Here is a 22,842-nt window from a genome sequence, read left to right as displayed (position 1 = left end):
TTGATAATAGTGATGGACGTAACTGATTTTGGGGGTTTCTTTCATCATCTTTACGACTGAAGTACAATTGGGTTGTAAGGATAAATAAACAATTATTTCTGCATGATCTGGTCTCACTATAAATTTGAAAACATGGGAGATCACTGTCCAAGACAATGTTCCAAAAATCAGACATTCGGTGAGCCCGAGTGCTCTACCGATGGGGGCGACTGTCATCACAGGAGAGAACAGTTCCATAAAGATAGGAATGCTTCATCACAGAGGTCACTGAGACCTGACAGCAAAACACCCTGCACAGTGTTCTTTTCCTTTATTCTGTCACACTGCAGAACCATCTGATCTGCAACACTGGAGTGGCCCCCAGAGTGGCCACAAATATCAAAAAAATAAAACACTTAAACTGAACTTATTATACCAATTTTCATCTCCATATTTTTTATTCTCGGACTCTACTACAGTAGTTGTGCGTGATGCCTTCTTTTTTCTTATACTGTGCCTTGGTGCAGGCGTTCAGTTCATTCTCTTTAGCTCCTATTCCTGTATGATTATTTCATTTCACAAACTTTCTCCTCGTGGCTGGCCCTCACAAACAGAAGGTGTGGACAGTGTTGGAATTTTATTGGAATTCCACGTGAAAGACCAACACAAAGTGGTGCACACGTGAGAAGTGGAACGAAAATCATACATGATTCCAAACATTTTTTACAAATAAATAACTGCAAAGTGGGGTGTGCGTAATTATTCAGCCCCCTGAGTCAATACTTTGTAGAACCACCTTTTGCTGCAGTTCCAGCTGCCAGTCTTTTAGGGTCTGTCTCTACCAGCTTTGCACATCTAGAGACTGAAATCTTTGCTCATCCTTCTTTGCTAAACAGCTCCAGCTCAGTCAGATTAGATGCACAACGTTTGTGAACAGCAGTTTCAAATCTTGCCACAGATTCTGGATTGGATTTAGATCTGGACTTTGACTGGGCCGCTCTAACACATGGATATGTTTTGTTTTAAACCATCCCATTGTTTCCTGGCTTTATGTTCAGGGTCGTTGTCCTGCTGGAAGGTGAAGCTCCGCCCCAGTCTCAAGTCTTTTGCAGACTCCAAGAGGTTTTCTTCCAAGGTTGTCCTGTATTTGGCTCCATCCATCTTCCCATCAACTCTGACCAGCTTCCTGTCCCTGCTGAAGAGAAGCCCCCCCAGAGCATGATGCTGCCACCACCATATCTGACAGTGGGGATGGTGTGTTCAGAGTCATGTGCAGTGTTAATTTTCCGCCACAGGGTGGGCCATTTATATGGATACACCGTAATAAAATGGGAATGGTTGGTGATATTAAAGTCCTGTTTGTGGCACATTATTATATGTGAGGGGGCAAACTCCTCAAGATGGGTGGTGACCATGGTGACCATTTAGAAGTCGGCCATCTTGGATGCAACTTTTGTTTTTTCAATAGGAAGAGGGCCATGTGACACAAACTTATTGGTAATGTCACAAGAAAAACAAAGCAGCTGGATAGCGTAGTGGTTAGACTACACGCCTTTGGAGCAGAGGATCGCAAGTTCGATTCCTGCCTGGGGCGTCTGTATCCAGTAAGGGTCCTAAGGCTAGACCCCCTATGCTAAGCGAGCCTACCGCAGACATGAGCGAGACAGATAAATATGAAGGTATGCCGGCTCCCGTCGCCCGGATCAACAAGGTCCGCGTCAGGTGTTGAGGAACCAGGGCACCCTGACGAAAAGTGGGACAAAAAGGCATCGGTGGGCAAGAGTATATATATGTATTAGTTTTGCATTGGAGCCTTTGCAGACGTATTAAATAAAGTGTGAGTGATAATAAGAAGTGCCTGTTTTAGATCCTCCAACATAGCTTGATAGGAATCCAACATTCTGTCCGACATACGCACACACAGCAGGGTGTTTTACTCAAAACGCTTCACAGCAACATATCTGTGTGTGCCAGTGGAGGGATACAGAAATGGGATGAAAATGTTCTGTCAGCACCAGCAATAGGCTTTCAGTGAGTTTGGAGTTTGTTTGTTCGCTGTGTCAGCCAATCAGCTGACAGACAGAGCTTTGAAGCTGAGGTTTCAGCTCTCAGCATCAGAGTGAGGCCTCAAGACAGACTTGGAAAGAGAGCTGAGAAAACTTGTGCTGCTTTGCGTTTTACTTGAAGTAAAGACTGTTTTGTCTAATATTGGCTTGAAAAGAACACCCTGTGACCACAGGTACACTGTAAACTCAACAAATACAGCAAGACTCTGGGTTTTAGTTCAAGGTAACAGCAATAACCTTTAAAGTGGGCAAACTGTGGAACAAAACGGTGACAGGAGTAGTACAGTGTTAAAATGTACTGTAATAATATTAATCATATGAATTATTATCATTAATATTATTATTATTATAGTAAGATATGCAAATGAGATTTCAATATTATTAATATGCTAACCACGCATGAAAATCTTTTTTATTCAGAGGTGTACAAGTAGAAAATAATAGTCACTGTGAAATAGCAATGTGAATAAATGTACGGTTATACTGGTCAGGACCTGTAATAAAAATCTGAAAAATAATGGATAAAGTGTGGTGTTTAAACTTTAAGGACCTATATGAACCCTTTAGCTCAATAAAATGCATCCAGATGTTTGCAGTAGTTTGCCATTTAGTCCTTGAACTTATCAGTAAATGCGGTGCATATCTTGCTGTCGCCACACACCATGCATGTTCACGGTGCTGCATGCAGAAATGTTCAGCATATGCAGGTGATGATGGTAGTGCAGGTTACCATCATCAGGTAAAAAGCAGGGAACAGCAGACAGAGACACAGTGGCACAGAAATAGTAAAAGAAAGGAAGGGGGAAGACAGACCACAGGAGAAGACAAGGATACAAAACGCAGTGGAGCAGGAAGGAGAAAAAAAGCTATTAACCATGAAGGACCTTTAAACACCTTAATAAATAATATAGACTGTCGGAATTACTAAACAAACAAACAAACCCTTTGTCAAATATAAGAAGCAGTTTGCACCCAAAAGGCTCACAAACACAGCAAACATTTTAGTAAATCTTTTACTGGAAATCTAACATCACAGTAAGAGCCGAAAACTGAAACTCCAGCTTCACAAAACAGATGGTTGATGGCCAGAGTGAGCTGGGAGGTTATTTTAGAAAAAGCACAACTGGTAGCTTATCTTGTGTAGTACAAAACTCATTGTATTACAGTCCAGTGACATGCATCTGAGGTTAACAGGTGATTCTAAATGGTTGTCTGTCTCTGCGTGTCACAGACTGACACACTGTGTACCCTGCCTCACAACTGCTGGGCGACACTCCAGTCTTCATTCCTAAAAACAACAGACAACTTTTTACAGTCTGTAGTTGTGACCTTAATATTTTTTATGTGTTTTTTAATACAAAACATTTATTTAATGCCTATATATAATCCATCAAAAATATGATGATGGACATGCTTCAGTTTAACCTTACACTTCATAAATATGTAGACTGCTGTGTCTAAAGTGGCAACAAATAAAATAAAATAAAATAAAAATAAAAATGCAGCTCTAGCATATAAAAAAGACTTTTTACACACAAAGCCTGGTAAAACTTTACTAATGCAGTAGTGTAGTAATGCAAAACTTCTTTCAGTTCTTAACCTTTTAACCAAATGCATAAATAAATCTGGGGGATCAGGAGGAGACAGTTCAGCTAGAAATGTAATATTTTCTTCCATTTGTTCTTTATTCTGATCTATGCTTTTTAATTAAATATTGGATAATTTTTCTTCTTCTGACTTCAGGGAAAGGCATTGAAATGTGCTGTTTACATTGCAGAAATCTGACAAATGACAGTGGAAAACCAACCACAGATGTGATGTTTGTCATTGAGCAACACCCCAAAATATTCATACCTGCTGGTTTAATCTTCAGAAATAACAAGAATTTTATAGGGTTATTTAAAATCTGACGAAGCAGGTAGTACTCATAGTGTAGTGGTTTAAACTCAACAAGCATAAAATCCCTGGTTTGCTTCCAGAAGGAGATACAAATCTCTAACCCTAACCCCATAAGGAAGTGTCAAAATCTGCCAAATAAATTTGCTGAGTTACCCACCACAGTGACCCCAACACAGTGAATAAGGGAGCAGCCAAAAGAAACTTTAAAAAGCACAGTAACTACTTGCTGCTGCAGAAAATGCAGTGATGAGGGTAGTGCTCTAAAGTAAAGCGAATCAACGAGTATGTGAAAATTCTTCTTAAGTACATTTTGAATAACAAGCTAACGTTACTTTGTTTCTGCTATTCGTTTTTGCTTTTGGCCAGAACCATGTTTACCACTATGTAGCATCCTGTTATCTATACAGCAGTCAAAATAAGTTTAAAAAGACAGCACAGTCACAAAATTGCAAGTAAGACAACACAACTTTTGTGAATCACTCCTGTTAGCCCTATAGTACCACTTATCCTTCTGGCCTTTTGTTGTCCCTGTCCCAACTTTTGAGATATGTTGCTGCCATCAAATTCAAAATTTGTAATAACATGTTTCAGTTTAAACACTTCTATGTAGTATTGTATATAAAATATGGTTTTATGAAATTTGCAAGTCATTGCATTGTTTTTTTTTTTAACATTTTACACACTGCCCATTTTCACAGGTTGTTGGTGTGTCGTTACAGAGGGATACTATAAAAACAAAGAATTCAGGTCTTTTTAACCTCCCCAGATGCATTACAGCATTCTCCATTTCAATATGTGAGTGCCGACATCAAAGAGACTGTTGTTCGTTTCCACTGCAATACAGCCACTGAAAATCAGAGGCGACGACTGATTGCACTAATCTCAGTAGAGCACTAGCACGTTAGCTAGCCTCTGAGGAGAGCACACTGTTTCCTTTGGAGCAGAAAGGGGAGCTTTGAAAACTCCACAGGCTGAAACGGAGATTCAGTGAGCTTGATGTGAAAGCAAAACATCTCAGCTAAACTGAAGCCAAGAGAACACATGCAGACTCACGCTTGTAACACAGCAGGAGACAAAGTTAACCTCTTAATTCAGTCCGTTGCATTGTTTTCATCTCCTTTTTGCCACCTGAGAACTTTAGACTGGTAATTATCAATTTTATCAACATCTCTGTACAGTGTTCAGCACAACATCACTCCCTTTCAGCTAAAGATAGTGTACTGAACTGGAATACAGCAGCATAATGAATTCTATGCATCCATCCTCTTCCACTTATCCAGTTCTCATTTGCAGAGTGTGGGGGGCTAGAGCCTATCCCAGCTGACGTAGGCTGAAAGGCGGGGTACCCCCTGGACAGGTTGCCACAGAGATTTATAAAATTTTTATCTTGTTAATTTTAATAACAAACAAAACTATAGAAAGACATGATGAGAATAAGAAATTCTTCCATTGTTACATTAGTCTTTAAAATATTTTTGGTCTCACAATTGAGAACAAGATGCAACACAAACCTTACAACCACATCAATATTCAGGCCAGTCTTCTTCCTCCCTAGCAGTTCATATCCCGCGATGCAGGGTCCGCTGTTTTGCATGCCTTCCTCCACTTCTTCCTATCCAGGGCATCTTCTGGTGTAACATTCGCAGCCTTCATATCATCTTTGATTCGGTCATTCCAGCACTTTTTGGGTCTTCCTCATGGCCTGTTGCCACCCAGATCTAATTGCTGGGCTGTCTTTGTGATGGAGTTCTTATCGCTACGGGCAACATGGCCGTACCATCGGAGCCTCGCCTCCCGCATCTTCTCTGTGATCGGTGTCACTCCCCATCGTTTCCTGACATCTTCGTTCCTTGCTCGGTCTAGTCGTGTGAGACCCAGAGGCCACCTCAGCATCTTCATCTCCATGGTGTGCAGGGCTTGTTCGTGCTTGGTCGTCGCTGGCCAGCACTCTGACCCGTAGAGTGCCACTGGGCGCACAATCGACTTATAAACTTTTGCCTTAAGATAGATTGGCATTCTCTTGTCACATAAGACTCCACTGACCTGACGCCACTTCATCCACGCTGCGTTGACTCGGAGTCTGGCGTCTGGTCGAGTTTCGTAGTGATGGTACTGTTGGTCTGGGGGCCACATTCAAGGTACTCAGTCTTCTTGATGTTCAGGCACATGCTGTTTTTGGAGAGCCGATCTTTCCACGCTTCTGTTTGGGTTTGCAGGGCTATCAACATTCAGACCAGTACTCCCTAGAATGTACTTAGAGCCCTTGCACATGCAATCTGTATACAGAAAAACACCTGCATCGTGGTTGGCTCAGTCAGATATGCTCGCGATCCTTACAACATGATTACATACACTACCACCCAAATGTTTTGGGACCTTTTTTTCCTCTTATCACTAAAGTGATAAAAAATGAGTGTTAGAATTGTCAATTCAATTTTATTTATACAGAGCCAAATCACAACAACAGTCACCTCAAGGTGCTTTATATTGTAAGGTAGACCCTACAATAATATATACAGAGAAAAAGCCAACAATCATATGACCCACTATGAGCAGCACTTTGGCGACAGTGGAAAGGAAAAACTCCGGCAGAACCAGGCTCAGGGAGGGGCGAGCCAATCCTAAATCCCCTTAATGATTAATTTGTCTGTGTACGTCCCTTTTGAGCATCTATTAATTGTGTTCTGTTACCAAATTTGTCCTGATCAAGGACTGAAGGATCCATCCATCCATCCATTCGCTTATCCTTTTTTTTCAGGGTCGCGGGGGGTGCTGGAGCCTATCCCAGCTGTCATAGGGCGAGAGGCGGGGTACACCCTGGACAGGTCGCCAGTCTGTCGCAGGGCCAACACACAGGGACAGACAACCATTCGCACTCACTTTCATTCGCACATTCACACCTAGTGACAATTTGGGTTATCCAATTAACCTATCCCCACTAAGTGCATGTCTTTTGGACGGTGGGAGGAAGCCGGAGTACCCGGAGGGAACCCACGCAAACACGGGGAGAACATGCAAACTCCACACAGAAAGACCCCGGCCTGATGTTGGAATTGAACTCAGGACCTTCTTGCTGTGCGGCAACAGTGCTAACCACCGTGCCACCGTGCTGCCCTGAAGGATCATTAGAAAATATTTTTCTGCCTTAGTGTCTGGTACCTCAGCCCTTGAGAATTAGTTTAAAGGCAAAAGAAAAAAGAAAAGATGAACTTGTCCTAAACTCATGTGAATATTCTTGTACATTGCAGCTCTTCCTTGTGGGAAATTGCAAAAACAAAAAATCAACAACAAACAGACCAATAAACAAACAGACACACAGGACAAGTAGCTCAGGCTTTTAGAGAAACAGATGCCTTGTAGCTCCTCCACAGGCGGCTGCGGTATCCATACCATCAGACTGTGCTAGTCTTTGAAGCGAAGTGATGCAAGAAAGCAGCTCATCATGCTTGTGTCAATGTTACTTTACTTTACCCATGTCTAAGTTCTAATGCATTTCCTACAATGTTCTCTTTACACAATTTAACTTTTTACAGATACTGTAATTTAAACCTGCAATCTCATACATTTCCATTTTTGAAAGGGAATACATGAAGGAGGAAGAAAATAGCAAAATGATGAACGAGAGGAGGAGCATTCATTCATTCACACATTTATGCACACGGGTGTATTTGATCCTCTGAAATACAAGAAATACAACAAGGACCTAGCTCAGGACCGCAGTGAGACTCTCTTTACGGTATCAGTTAATGACAATCCCAATAAAATGAAACTTAATGAAATGCCTCTAGACCAGAAATGGCTCCCCGAGGCCCAGGAATCATTATCATTTCTCTGCATGATGTCATTTCCCTCTGTCAGAATACACCTCTACCCAGCCCCAAGCTGTGTCGCCCGGCAGAATACAACTCATCTGTCACTAGATAATGAGGCCCAGATGTGGTACTCCTCTGGTTACCCCGGCTGCTACCAACTTATCCTTGTCAGAGCAATACAGTACCCAGAATCGTGCTGTTTATTGTACTTGTCCCAGTGTCCTGGAGATTTTTTGGAGCTGAAATAAAATAAGAGAAGGTAATGATGTAGAGATGGACGAACATTATTTGCTTATAGACTATACGGCTGGCTGTCACTTACATTAGCTGGCAGTAGGGCTGGGCCATAGCATACCGTTCACGGTAATACCGGTATAATGTTGGGCAACGATAGAAAAATTAAATATCGTGATAGAATATGGGTAAAACACGCATGCGCAGTGCCTTTGTTTTCATACGCACACAGCGGAAAAAGCATGGCGGCGAAAGCAGATCGTTGAATGAAGCGGATGGACCAGAATCATTTGTAAAAATGCTGCAACTTCAGTGGTGTGGAACTGGTTTAGCTTTCATCCGTCAGATACACAACAAAGCACTATTTTTGGTAGCGCATGCTAGCGGGCCGTCGTTATTACCGTGTTTTTTGGAAAATACGGCGCACTTAAAATCAATCCTTTGATTTTTCTGAAAATCGACAGTGCCCCTTATAATCCAATGGGCCTTATGTATGAATTCTGGTTATGTTTACTGACCTGGAAACGATTTTATGTGGCGCTCAAAAATCTGTCAAATGTTTTAGTACGACTTTGCTAAGCTACGAACCCACACCGCTTGATGGATTGTCGGAGCATTACAGCTATCGTAGGCAGCCTTGCGGAGTGATACGTACTGTGCCTCAACATAATATTGCCGTATTGTGTGTGTATAACCTGTTTTTAAGTTTTGTGGATATTATACATGGTTATGCTGAGGACATGTCGGCCAATTTCCACTGGAAATGCCTTTTGGTTAAACTGTCAGTGAGGAATTTGCATTTGCACTGTTAAATTTTTATATAACTTTAATGCACGTAAAAAACAGCTGCTTGTTTAAGTAAAAATACATTGATGGGGTTTGGTTTTTTTTGCACTAATAAAGTTGTGGAGTTGTAAAGTATTTTGTCTAGTGTCAATTATATCGTCAGTTATATCGTTATTGCAAATTTTCAAATGTAGGGGAGACCGGGGATAGTTGTAACATTTTTGACATTTCTGTCTGTAATTTAGAGCTCGTTTAAGGTAGTGGATTCAAAATTTAATGCAAAGTATTTACATGTCTCGGCTATTAAATAGTGCAGCTATTTTCTCTGCAGCACAGTTACCCATTGCATGGTATGGTCTCAAACACAAAGAGTGAAATGTTACAATTAACCCCATAGTCTGGGTTAGTTGTAACATATCCTGGGGTGAAATGTAACACAATGAAATAAGGGTACTAACAAAACATTAACATGTAATCTTTGTTTATTCAACACATGAATGCACTTAGATCCATTTATGTAGCTATGTGTGTGTGTGACAGAATGCAGAAATCTAGCTTTTGAACATATTCCAACCCCCCAAAAAAGACAAATTATGGAATTTTCTGCAACTGAATATTTCATTAATTTTGGTTGGTCTTCCTTGAGTTTGGCCTCATTGGCTCAGTGGGCATTATAACCTACAACTCTTGCACCAATTTTGAACATAACAATGAAGCTGAAAAAATGTAGTTGTTCACCAGCATCGCAATTCCATTACTTTTTATCATGGCTTACCTTGGTGTGGTTTGCAAAGTGCTTCAGAAAGATGAGGAAATCTGTTTCTTGCACCCATCCTGATTTATTTCCACTACCAGTACTTCCTACTGGTCCATCTCTGACACAGTGGTCTGCATAATGTATGTGTGGGAACACAAACAGTGGAGGAATTGTGTTGCCAATGGCATTAACCGCATATACAAATGCGACCAGTGAACCTCTCTCTGCTGATGTCGTTGCCCCAACTTGTTTAATATAAGTTAAAGTAATAGTGTGGTAAGTTGTAACATCTGCATTATTGTTACAACTAACCCAGACTGTTGCTGTTACAACTGACCCAGACTCCTATAGCCATGAACTAGCCAACATTACAGCCAACGGCTAAAACATTAGCACTAAAGACCTACACAGAATATATCCCCATAGACATACAAATAACATAATTTAAGTTTGATGAGTTTAACTGCAAAGCAGATAATGCTATTAGAAATTGAAATAAAGTAGAAAAACTTACTTTTTGGCATACAAATTACTTTTTTTCGTGTTAAATTGTCTGTGTTTGACAAAATGTGCTGATTTTTCACATGTGATAGCAGAACTGAGTTGGGCATGCACAGGATGAGTCACATCATTTGAAACTTAGCCCTGATTGGAGAAATTGGAAGTGTTACAACTGACCCACGTTACAACTATCCCCGGTCTCCCCTATATCGTGATAAATATTTTTGGTCATATCGCCCTGCTCTAGCTGGCAGTCTGTATTACTAAATTGCTTTATCCTATCATGTTTTTTGTTATCATTTTGCATATTATATCCTTTATGGTCTTTTTGATTTTACACTGAACAAGTTGGGGGTTCCTCTTGCATGTTTGTAGACCTAGTACCTCACTCCTAAATGAAATCTGGGTGTTTGGCCCTCTTGTGTTCACTCAAGTCTGGTTCCAAAAGTGAACCTATCCACCAGGATGTTTGAAAGCATGTTTACATTCTAGTAGATATGGAAAAACAACTTCCTAACAACCTTAACGTGTGAGAATTGTTTTTATATCATTGATCTCAGTGCTAGAGTTAGTGGTGTGGCTGATTTAATTATCAGGTTTTCCTGAAATAATGCAACCTGCTGTCCACTAAACTTATTGACTGTGATTCTCCCGTCAGTGCCGGTTGGAGCATTTTTAGTGGAATTACCTGGAAAATAAAAAATCTGGCTTGATATGTGGAGCAGACATTTCAGACATTTGGTCCAAAAGTAAAAAAGTGGACTTGAGACATTTGGAGAAACTCGTATAGTGATGTTTCACCACCCATTACTGATTTGAATACAGTCATGTTGGAAACCCATGAATATTCAGCTCAGCAGCCAACAGAACAAGGAGGTTGTAGTAGTGTATTTGTTTTAACTTATGATGAATCCTATTATTCTGCTCACTTCTCTCTAACCCCCACCTGGAGAGCTACGCAAATTTTTCACCCAAGTTGAAAAGGTTTGACACGCACAAATTTGTGTCATACTAATAAGCCATATAATAATCACGTGTCACAAAAACTTTGCATTTGGTGAACATACCAAGAACCTTGTGCTCTGAACGTTAGGTAGCTGTTGTGTGGCTTCAAAACTATCACATCACTTGTTAATTTCATACTGTTAATGTATGTCAGCGACCTTACCCCCATGCTTACTGTTTTTCATGGAAACATGACAAAACATCGATGCTTGTGGGGAAGAGAGGCGTAGACATACGGACACATTTTGCATTTGATGTCAAGGAAAATAAGAGGCTTTGTAAACACTACATATTTAAGTAAACTGAATCAACTTTAGATTTAGTCAACAATAATCTTGTGATACTAAATCAACTAAAACTTAAAGAATTTAAAAACCAACGTCAGCCATTACCCTAAACTAAACTAAAATGTTCAAAACCTCTCAGTGCATCAAAATGAGAGCATATTTCTCCCGTTCTATCGCTGCATTCTCTTCATAGGCTCTCTGTTACTGTAAATCCAGAATTGAATTTAAAATCCTTCTCAATGCATACTAGGTCTGGAATAATCGTGCCCCATCTTATCTTAAAGACCTAATATTATCATATTGATCAAATAAAGCACTTCACTCTCAGACTGCGGCCTTACTTGTTGTTCCTAGAATATTTAAAAGTTGAATGGGAGGCAGAGCCTTCAGCTTTCAGGCTGTCTGTGGAATCAGACAGCTTTGCCTTAGGGTTTCTTCTGTTAAAAGGGAGTCTTTCCTTTCCACCATCTCCAAGTGCTTGCTCATATGGGGTCATCTGATTGTTGGCGTTCTCGAAGCACACACACACACACACACACATTCTCATTTTTATATCTTAGTGAGGTTATGTAATTGACATAATGCTTATCCTAACCATCAAAAATGAAGGATTAACCCTAACCCTTAGCCTAAACCATAACCTAACTGTAACCCTGACACTAAAACCACATTTTGACTTTCAAAAGTGCCTTCAAACTCACGAGGACAGGCACCTTTGTCCTCAAAGTGACCTTTGGTCCCCACAAGTATAGTAAAATTCCAGTTTTTGGTCCCCACAAAGATTTCTAAAGCGGTATACACACACACATATATATCCACGCACACACAAAGTGCTGCCCTGCCTAATTGTAACCGTTTGTAGAGTTTCCAGTGTACAGAATGAAAGGACCACCGTCTTCCAGTCATGTTCTTCCATCCATACCTGTCACAACACTTCCTGCCAGGGGTCAGATAACCTATGGAAACCTAGCAGTTGGCGAGGAAGGTGGTCTCCTCTCTCAACCACACGTTCAGTGAGCAGCCATGATGCACGCAGTCCCAACCGATCTTTCAGCAGCAACTCTCTGACACTCAGCTAAATCATCTCAGATAAACTTGCACACAAACACACAAAGATGTACAGAGCCACACCCGTACTGAGAAAACTTCCAAGCAGCGAGATAAGCCATAGCATGTCACATGCAAATTAAAAGCAAAAGCTGCCTTAAACCAAAAATAACTGTGTGTTTTTATGATGCTGGGTTGTTTATGACCAAAGAGGGAAACCAAGCCCATTGACAAACACTGCCACTGGTCACGAACTCTGACTTAATGACAGTAAACTTGCCACTGTGTAGGGGAGGGGGACAGGGCACTGGGCTTCTGTTCCTGCACAGAGGCCAGTAGTTATTAGAATATTTTACAGTGACATTAAGACAAATAAAACATTTTCTTGCATAGTGTTGATGCAGTTTTGCAGTAAATCATAGTATGTATGAGTATAAATGTTTGAGAACATCTCACATGTCCTCAACTGGAAGAATCAGAATCAGAATCAGAAAGGGTTTTATTGCCAAATGTTGAGCAGGTTTACAACATTAGGAAATTGCTGCAGTGCTTCAGTGCAAACATACTGTCATAAATTACGCTTAAATAGACATGAAAAAATAAAAATAAGAATAAGAATTAAAGTGCTACGTAGAAAGATATATATATGAGTGCAGGTGGTGATCAGTGCCAAACATGGAATGATGCAGTGAACACAGCGTAGGGTCATGTGTTAGTGGTGGGAACAGTCATACGGAAGCTTCATTGACATGAGATTAATGCATATTGCTGCAAATAAAATAAATAAAGCCTGAAGAAAGCTGTAGTAGGTGCAGGGGGTAACTCTTTTGCAAAAACAGTGTTTTCTGTTTAAGAATGATAGCCATTCATGGCTTTGACTTAGCATGGAACACACTGTAGTTTTACTAAATGTTCATTAGCCTGAGCTAATTTTGGCAGAACATTTAAAGTGGATATTTAAAGTGAAAGGAAAGAAAAGCAAGATCAAACTAATTGTGCTACAAAGATTTTATTAGAGTTACCACACGCTGACTGTCCGACTATAAATTTTCAAATTTAATGTCAGATGTCATGCAAATGAAAACAGGGCAGTTTTGGTTTGTTTTTTGGAGGAGCTGAACCATTCAGTTCCATTCAGATTTGTAGAGAAGAAGCAAGTAAGGGTTTGCATGTCTGTAATCAGCATCACTGGGAGATAAACATCCTCTTACATCAGCTTCAGTGTGTGTGTTTAAGAGAGAGAGATGAGTTACAGTAGAGTTATGTTTTGGGTCTCTACATTGGGTGCTGACAGGGAGGTTAGGCCATTTTTCAAGAGTTTGTCCAATTACAATTACTCCTAGACACAAAAAGACAGGAACTTTATTAGATTTAACCTTTTACAACATTATCTGTCATTTTGGTGTACTCTGAAGTTATAATGATATGATGATAAGTTCCATCCATCCATCCAGCAAGAGGCAGGGTACAGCCTGGAGAGGTCAGTCTGTCAAAGGGCTAACACAGTCACACTCACATTCACACCTATGGGCAATTTAGAATCACCAATTAGCTCTGCCTCCCATTCAACTTTTTGGTTGTTTTTGGAACGTGTGAGGAAGCCAGACCACCTGGATGGAACCCACTCAGACACGGGGAGAGCATGCAAAGTCCACACAGAAAGGGCCCAGTCACATGGTGGATTTGAACCTTCTTGCCGAGAGACCAGAGTGCTAACCACTGCACAAATGTTACTCGCCATTCCTCCAGTAGGGCAAGAAAATATCAGAAATGCCTGTTTCACTGAAAAAGTTATTATGTTCATTTTAATGACAGTATCATCTTATGACAAAGATACAATACTCCGTCTGTTAGACAGTTTAACAAGTTTATGTTCCTAGAAAGTGCTGACAAAGACCGTTCCATTTAATATGTTCATACATTCTTATAGCTATTTTAGAAAAGGTCCAGATGAAAACTGAATGTTTTGTGGTGCTGCTACTTTCATATTTCACATTACAGTTTTTAAAGCAGACTTTTCTGTTCAGGTTTAAGCACACATCAAGCCATTAAATTCCACGTCAAAGATACAGTTTTAGAAGTCTGAGTGGGCTGTGGTATTGGGTTGCATATGCAGATAAGACCCGAAGGAATTCTTGACCTGCCTCTTGATTCTCCATTCAGAAAGTGCCCTCTGAGAATGTTTTCATTCATGCTTTTTCAACCCCAATCTCTGGTCAGCCTTCATCTTTACTTAATGTCTCATAAGGTAATCGTCAAAGAATGGATGTGTGTATGTGGGGGGCACATTTCTTTTTTAAAGGGGACAATAAAAGGTACATGAAAAGTCATGAAAGTGTTGTGATAGTATTGCAATAAATAGCTTAACTTTCAATATTTATTTGTAGTTATAAATATAGACACACTGTATTTCAATGCTGCACAGCAAAAGAACAGCAGGGTCACTTAATTGAATTCATTAAAACTGTTGTTCTAATGTACTGTGAGCAGTTTCGAAGGATTAAATCAACAACTTTAGCAGCTGCTCAGATGGTGTGGATGTCTAAATAAATATAATTCAGCGCCCAAACACAACCTGTGATGTTTTCTTTAGGTCCCTAATGACAAGGAAGGAAAAGATGAAGAGTGGTGATAAAGTCCGGCTGGGCTTAACTGAACCTATAAGTGTCTCTCACAAGAAAAGATTTATGAAGGTTCATTTTTTAAGAAGATTTTGTTGCAGTATGTTTTTTCCAGGTTATGAGAAATAAACTAAATGATATAAACCCGAAATCTTGTGATTCCATATAAAATCCTGGGCTAGATGTTTTCGACTGAAAAGCTGTCTGCTGTAAATTCCCTTTCTACACTGTCAGCGTGCAAATATTAACATTTTTCCCAAGTACAATATTGTAAAGTCGTTTTCGAGTAAATAACTGTATATTACATTGCGTCATGGGAATTATCCAAATCAAATTCGTTTTACTGGACCTATATTTTAAGCAAAAATTGGGGGGGGGGGATGTCTTTTTGGCTCATTTCTTTGTAATTTCTTTGTAATTTCAGTCAACAATTTGTAATTTTTCACTGACTGATATTGATATCTAAAGTTTTGAGGCCTTAAAGCTCACGATTCATCAATATCAATATAAGTATTTTTGTTCTTAATTTAACACTAACGATTTAAACCAATCTACCCGAAATGGAGTTCTTGCTACAGCGGGCGGTCTCAGACTAACGCAGTGGGAGGTGCGCCGGTCTTTCTCTGTCGGTTTTTTTTTTTTTTTTTTTTTTGCAACAAGTGGTAAGAAGAGAAACAAACCTCTGACCGTCACAATAAAGCAGGCGAGTCGGCAGAAGCGCGGTGGACTAATAAAACAAGGAGGGTAAAACAGCGAACCGCTGCTGCTGTGAACATCTGGCTGAACGGGGATGCTTCATGAAAATGTTTAACTGTGTGTCCAACAGCGTGGTGAGTACAAATCTATCATTAAGTCACATTCTGTAAATTAATCACAGGTAAAACTAACTTCGTACGAGCTTATAGTTATTTATTATTTTCATCATCATCATCATCATAATTATTATTATTATTATTATTATTATGTTTATTTCGGAAAATTAGTTACATAATATTTTCACTCAGACTCGTTACATTTCAGCTGCCCTGTATCCCAGTGCTCATTTACAACGAACAATTGACGAATGTGGGCCAGCGACCTAAATTAGCTTAGTGAACTTTTAAGATACCCCAAATATAATGCAATATTTGAAGTTAGAGGGTTCAGCGAGCTTTTTGTTTTCGATAAAGTCAGGTACAGGCTTCTAAAAAAGTGACACATTTTCTTCAATTTGCATAAGTTCCGCATCACAGTACATAAATAAAATAAAATAAAACAAAATATAAATATTTATTCATGCAGACGTTAGCAATATAAATACAAAATAAAGACGGGCACCTCCACGTTTCATATTTTCGTAGCCTACGCCATGTAGCTACACTTTCAAAAATGTAATAGAAAGGGGGGGAAGCCTGATTTGTGACCTGACTCTGGAAGACTGTAGCCAAGTGCAGACTGTAGCGTGACAAGCATACAGTGGTCTTTAGCCTGTGCACGTGCGTTACTAAACACACAATTAGTCAGAATTAAATTCAGCTGTGCGCGAGGCCGCTCTACATGCGGTCCCACGAGCTGCTAATTGAACATATACGTCCTCTTTTCCCCACAATGCTAATAGAATATTTTAAGTCATGTGTGGGTTCCGTAATAAAAATAATATTTAGCTAGACACCATGACTGGACCCATGTCTACTTAAATAAAATAAATGCACACTCATACCTATAGAAAGCGAAGGCTAATCTCGATGGTTGTCATATGAGGACGACATAACTTTTACTAGTCAGGCTAGTGCGTCACTCCAGACTTATGGCTGACACCATGTCAGAAGAAGAAACGCCATCGACGGAGGTTGTTTTCACTCAGCTACAACAAGGACATATTTATAGCGACACAGTAGGTGTTTCACTTCCAAATTAACTGCGTTTTCTTTTTCCCGTGGGGATAACAGCTTGAGACAGACACAGAAATTGCAAGGAGCACGCGTGAGTGTACGCATTTGAGTAGCAAATGTACATAAAACAAACGCAATTAATTTTTAAATTGACTTTTGCTCCTAAATTTCGTGACACATTTGAGGATATTTTTAAAAGTGTAAAGTTCTTTTTTTGCTGTCCCTTTTTAATCATTTTGATTTATATTTATTTTTTTACTCTGGGGACTGTTATTTCTAATAGGGCTCCTCTGGTCCCGATGATATTTTTGATGAGGACTCTTACTCTCCGTCCTCCCTCTCCTCGTCCTCTTCGTCTGCGGTCCCCACCGAGGTCTGTGTGCAGGGGAAACCGGTGTGCACCTCCTGCGGCCTGGAGATAGTGGACAGATACCTCCTGAAGGTCAAACTAACATACTGTGTCTGGCCAAAATATCACTGACAACACTTCCAAACTAGGCCAGTTTTAATACAAAGCAGTCCAGTTATCATTCTAAGAAAAAGGGGGGGGGAGTAGTTCAGATATTTTCAGCACTTGTCAGCTTTCTTTTAATAGAGTTGTACAGCAAAGTTGCCTTTCTTTATAGCTAAATGTGGATTTGATTGTCCTACAAGAGGAATTAAATCATTTTGAGGGTTTATTAATTTTGAAAACCGATATAAATATATGAGCTAGCCTAAGCAGAACAAGTATTTCTGCAATTTTACACAGCACATTAATGCTTCGTACTAATCTTCACCCTCAGAAAATAAAGTATTTCATTTTGCCCGTAGGTTTATGATCGCCTTGTCATTGGGGTCACAGTTCTTAAGGTACAGCTGTTGAACCCTTGGCATGGGGTCCTCTTTGTGCTTTAGAGGGCAGTGCTGATACATTGACTTTTTTTTTATTTTTATATTTGTGTTTGTAAAATTAAGATGCATAAATCTCATTGTATCTGTACTGTCCTTTAAAGTACTCCAAGGAATTCTATTAACACTAACTTCTAACACTAGGAACATAATTATTCTGCTTTTTAAAAAAAAAAAAAAAAAAAAACTTTGTAGAAAATTAGTTAAAGAAAAATAAATAAATAAAATGTTTTAAACACTTCTGTGCCTATAAGGACAGAATGGATGAGTGTGCAGTCAAAATTCATTTGGCTCATTAAAGCTTTTCTGTCTCTGGATGTACATTTGGTATTATTTTGGAATTGGAATCACACCACAAAAGGCTTATTAATTATCAAATGAGAACAATAATATCTCATTGCATTCAAAAAAATAAAAGCATTACCAATAATTCCAGGAGCCTCTATGGTCTTCAGTAATGATGATAGAATATACTTTGGAAGGGTATTTAAATAATTCTAAACTCTGTCAAAATTTGAAATCCTAGGTCAATAATCTGTGCTGGCACGTGCGCTGCCTCTCATGCAGTGTGTGTAAGACTTCACTGGGCCGACACGTGAGCTGTTACATCAGAGACAAAGAGGTTTTCTGCAAACTCGACTACTTCAGGTACATCACACACGCACACCACCTGTGTCCTGGGACTCAAGAATAGTTTAACATTATCGGTATATGATTTTTTTTTTTTCTGTCAAGCAGTGAAAGGACACACAGGTTTGCTATTCAAAATGTAGTAATAATAATAATAATAATAATGGATTGCATTTATATAGCGCTTTTTGGGGCCCTCAAAGCACTTTACAATTAAAAAAATGTAGCTTTCACTTCACCCCAAAAGATCATAAAGATTTTATCCAAAACATGAAGGAATGGAAAATGAGCTTAAACAAAACAATTTGGCTAGAAGAACAAGAACACTATAACAAACTGACCTAACCAGATGCTTATCCTAACAGAGGAAACCATTCCGAATGCAAAGAGGTGGGGACTATGCCCCCAGGTAATTTTTTAATGTAATTTAATGTAAGATTTTGTTGCATATATATTCATATTTTTATAGTACACATCTAGTCTTTAAGTAATGATATCAAAGAGCAGAAAACTATCTGATCTGTGTGTTACGTGCATGAATTAATTTTAGTCAGAATCGACTGACTGGTGAAAATATTTAACACCTCGCAATTGGGCTGCCTTTTGCTTTCAGTTGTTTAGAAACTTCCTGTCATTTCCATCCTGTTTAAATTTTGACTAATAGTTAATATTTGGCAGAGGGAGACTATTCCAACTGACTAAAACATGACTCTTAAGGAAGTCCGAATAACGTATGACACATCAACTTCTCTTGTTAGGGGATAAGAAGGGCAAGCTGCTGCAGCTTATCCCCAAATGCATCACTGGAGAAGAATATGTTTGTTTCAAATGGATTGTCTGGTTATATTCATCACACCTGCGATCAGGTACACATGCACTTTGATCTCAGATGATGATTGATATCAGCCCTCATGCAGGGTCAGGGCCGGGCTGGTACACATACTGGGGCGTGTAGGCAATGTAGGTACAGTGAACTGACAAGAAAGGCTAAAAATGTCAATGGATTATGCCTTAGACATTATAATCGGTAACAAAATCTTGTTTGGGTGAGGGTTTTCGTTTTCTTTTTTGTTTTTATTTTAAGTACAGGAAAAAATGTAAATGATTTTTTTTTTTTTTTTAAATGGGGTATCAAGGATGGACTGAAAACCTGAAGAAAGTCTTTCATAGATAAATACAGATTTTTTTTTCTTCTTTTTTTCCCTCTGTTCCAGGCGGTATGGGACTCGCTGTGCCCGTTGTGGGCGTAACATCCATTCTAGTGACTGGGTGCGTCGGGCGAGAGGTAGCACCTTCCACCTGGCTTGTTTCTCCTGCACCTCGTGTAAACGCCAGCTTTCTACAGGGGAAGAATGCGGACTTCTGGAGAATCGAATCTTCTGCCGGCCACACTATGATATTATGATGGAGAATCTCAAACGAGCCAAGGAAAACAGTGAGTGTATGGATGGACAAGGGTCCGATCTGAATTACAGCAAACAGTAAAATGATTGTGAAACGAATATTACACCCCCCCCCCCCCCCAAAAAAAAAAAAAAAAAAATTCAACTTTGAATTTTAAAGTTAAGTAAAAGACGAGCAAATGTCATATACAGACCACATGCTCATCTTACTGAGGTATGTCATTTCTGCTGCCATGTAAACTATTTTTTTGGAAGTCTTTCCAAAAAAACCTATGGTTAGAATACTCCAGACATTACAGTTCAATGCCATATTTGCTTGCATTGGCATTTTAGTTTCACTCAAACATCAAATACTTGAATAAATGTCTCAAGGATAGAAATGAAAATATTAGAAGTTCTTAGTAACACCCACTTTGAAAATATATCTGTACTGCTAACACGAATGCTTCTGCCTGTCACAATATCACACCGAACCTTAAACTCTGCAGTGAGACAGCTGAATCCTCCTGTTACCACTCTGTCACACATACTGAAGAATATAGCCTGACCCTGTACAAAAAGACACCTTTCTAACACATGGGTCTTCTAGATGGAACTCGTGTTCCGGTGATGTCCGCAGGGCATCTGATCTGAAATGGGACCAGTCATTTAAAATGTCCTTTAATCCTGTTTTTCTTAAAGAACAACCAAAAAATGAAGAGATGGCAGACAAAGATGACCTTAGCATTTTGCCCAAGCCAGCTAAGAGGGCCAGGACCAGCTTCACTGTGGACCAGTTACAGGTGTTGTCCACTTTTTTTTTTCTTCTTTTTTTCCTGCGTGCTAACTCCTGCATTGCCATTAGACCATTTACACTTAAAAGTGTCACAACAAGTACAACCACTAGCATGGATGACTAAAATAATAGCACTTTGTCTTTTTTCATGTCTACATTTTTAATATCCAGTGAATACTTTGTTCTTCTGTGAGAGAACACTGTTAAATTACTGTTTTAATATTAAAGTGATGGCTGTGTATGATTGTATGGTGACTAGTGAATGTTACTGGGGCTCTGTTTGCTGAGTGTGTTCAGAGGAAAGAACAATATAAGCCAGATATTTGTTCAGTTTATTTTGACGATTTTCTGCCCTCTAGTGGCATTTGAACACCATAGCACTCTGCTACCATGGTCTGTTAAAATAACAGTGAAACTCATCTTAGATTTCAGTGATGTAAACATTTACTCATCTGTCATCTCCACTTGTTTAGGTGATGCAGACCCAGTTTGCTAAAGATAACAACCCAGATGCACAGACGCTGCAGAAGCTGGCAGAGAGAACTGGACTCAGCCGCAGGGTTATTCAGGTAAAACAGACCTGAATGACAATACTAAACGACTGCAGGGAGGTCCTGCAATAAAGTGTCACAGGATTAAGTGAGCAAATTTAGCAGTCCCTTTGAAATAATCCATGCTTAGTTGGTTGGAGTGAACAAATTTTGGGTCATAATTAAACTCTGTGGGTGGCAATTTTTGTAAGAATTTTAAAGTTTGCAGTAACTGTCAGATTTCTTCATAACTGGTCATAACATAGGTGTAACTTTTGGTGTATTGCTTTGCGCTAATTGTTGGATTAATGTAAACAGTTAGAATCTGGAGCTAAATCCAGAATTTAAAATGCCAGCAAGTAACATAATGAACTTGCAAAGTTCGTTTTCCCTCAAGTTGAGAATAGTGAGAAATCCAGGGTATTTGCACAGTTGATGTCTAGACATTTTTCTGTGTGAAGAAAAACAATCCCCTGCGCTTTCAAGGGAAACCATCACTCCAAGACCAGCGATTAATCCAGGCTTCTTTCATACAGGTTTGGTTTCAGAACTGCCGAGCTCGTCAAAAGAAGCACATTAACCCAAATCCTGCCCAGTCAACAATGATGACATCACTTGCTCCTGGTCAGCTGTCTCCACCGTTGATGGATGATCTCCAGTATACCACCTATATTTCTCCAGATGCACCTCTCCTCACCACACTGACCTATATGGATGGTAAGCAGTGTTGTGAGGGTTACCTTTAAAATGTATTCCACTACAGATGACAGAATAAATGCCCCAAAATGTATTTTGTAATGTATTCTGTTACGTTACTCAATGAGAGTAACATATTCTCAATACTTTGGATTACTTAATATATTCTCATGCTTTTTACAACTACATGAATGTACTATTGCTGTGTGATTTATTACTTTTACTGCCATACCAATACCAACTAGATTTTAAATCTTAATATAAAATGAGTAACAGTGGGTTGACATTAGGTAAGGCTGCACTTTTTGCAGCGATCTCGTATAGAAAACTATTCCACACTTGTAAAACAGGTTCGCGGCTCTGAGCTGTAAAGGCGTAAAACCGTAAAGGGAACTCTGGCTAATATGTCGGGTTCGTGTCGGGCTCGTAGCTGAAAACTAGCTTTACTTTGGTTGAAAGGCTGCTCCAACGGAACTTATTGTTTCGGAGGAAAACACGAACACAGTGTACAGTTGAGTCTTAATAGCTTACTTACAACTGGGCTCGTCAGGCACTCTGCTTGGCTGCAGTGGTTATTATTATATTTACATGCTTCCAGCTCCGCTTTCTGCTCCGTGACAGCTCGTACTTTTTCCTTTTTCTCCCTCCCTCGCTCACAGACACATAACGGGTATGGCAGTCCATTCTCCCTGCAGCACGGACTACACTGCCCATGAGGCTAAATTCTTTAAGGAGATGCCTGTAACACGCTGCCTAATGCTTTCATATTAAATCATTTTTGTGAATAATTTTTAAAAAAAATATTTCTTCTCGTCATTATGTGGTCCGCAAGTAGAGGTGACATGAGCCGCGAGATTGAGACACGGACATTAGAGCTTCTTCGCGTTTTGTTTGGGTGTCCACCGGCATGGAAAACTAAAAATAATCCGATCACTTTTTTCAAGTAACGAGTAAAGTAACAGGTTTGCTATTGCAAAAACGGTAATTAGATTACCGTTACTTTCCCGTAGGAACGCTGCGTTACTAAAACTGTGATTTTTTTTTTTAAATTT

General features: G+C 39.6%; 1 protein-coding gene and 1 pseudogene across 2 annotated transcripts in view; one reads left to right on the top strand and one right to left on the bottom strand.

Moving 5' to 3' along the window:
* Nucleotides 1-5,427: 5,427 nt before the first annotated feature.
* On the bottom strand, nt 5,428-6,351 carry LOC121815577 (annotated as a pseudogene).
* Nucleotides 6,352-15,678: 9,327 nt separating this feature from the next.
* LOC102295510 (LIM/homeobox protein Lhx8) overlaps nt 15,679-22,842 on the top strand; it is an 8,900-nt gene continuing 1,736 nt past the window's right edge. The window contains exons 1-7 of one of the 2 annotated variants that reach the window (XM_005938200.3): nt 15,679-15,824; nt 17,149-17,307; nt 18,283-18,404; nt 19,601-19,821; nt 20,471-20,571; nt 21,038-21,133; nt 21,631-21,811. In XM_005938200.3, the coding sequence (XP_005938262.1) occupies nt 15,792-15,824; nt 17,149-17,307; nt 18,283-18,404; nt 19,601-19,821; nt 20,471-20,571; nt 21,038-21,133; nt 21,631-21,811 (913 nt within the window). In that variant the 5' untranslated portion in view covers nt 15,679-15,791. Of the gene's footprint in view, nt 15,825-16,250; nt 16,868-17,148; nt 17,308-18,282; nt 18,405-19,600; nt 19,822-20,470; nt 20,572-21,037; nt 21,134-21,630; nt 21,812-22,842 lie in introns of those variants that run through there. The other variant, XM_005938199.3, reaches the window with a different exon arrangement.

This window comes from Haplochromis burtoni, unplaced genomic scaffold, assembly GCF_018398535.1.
Source record: "Haplochromis burtoni strain Fernald_Lab_line unplaced genomic scaffold, NCSU_Asbu1 Contig_243, whole genome shotgun sequence".
NCBI lineage: Eukaryota > Metazoa > Chordata > Actinopteri > Cichliformes > Cichlidae > Haplochromis > Haplochromis burtoni.
Note: the sequence above shows the minus strand (reverse complement) of the source record. Positions and strands in the feature narration are given on the sequence as shown.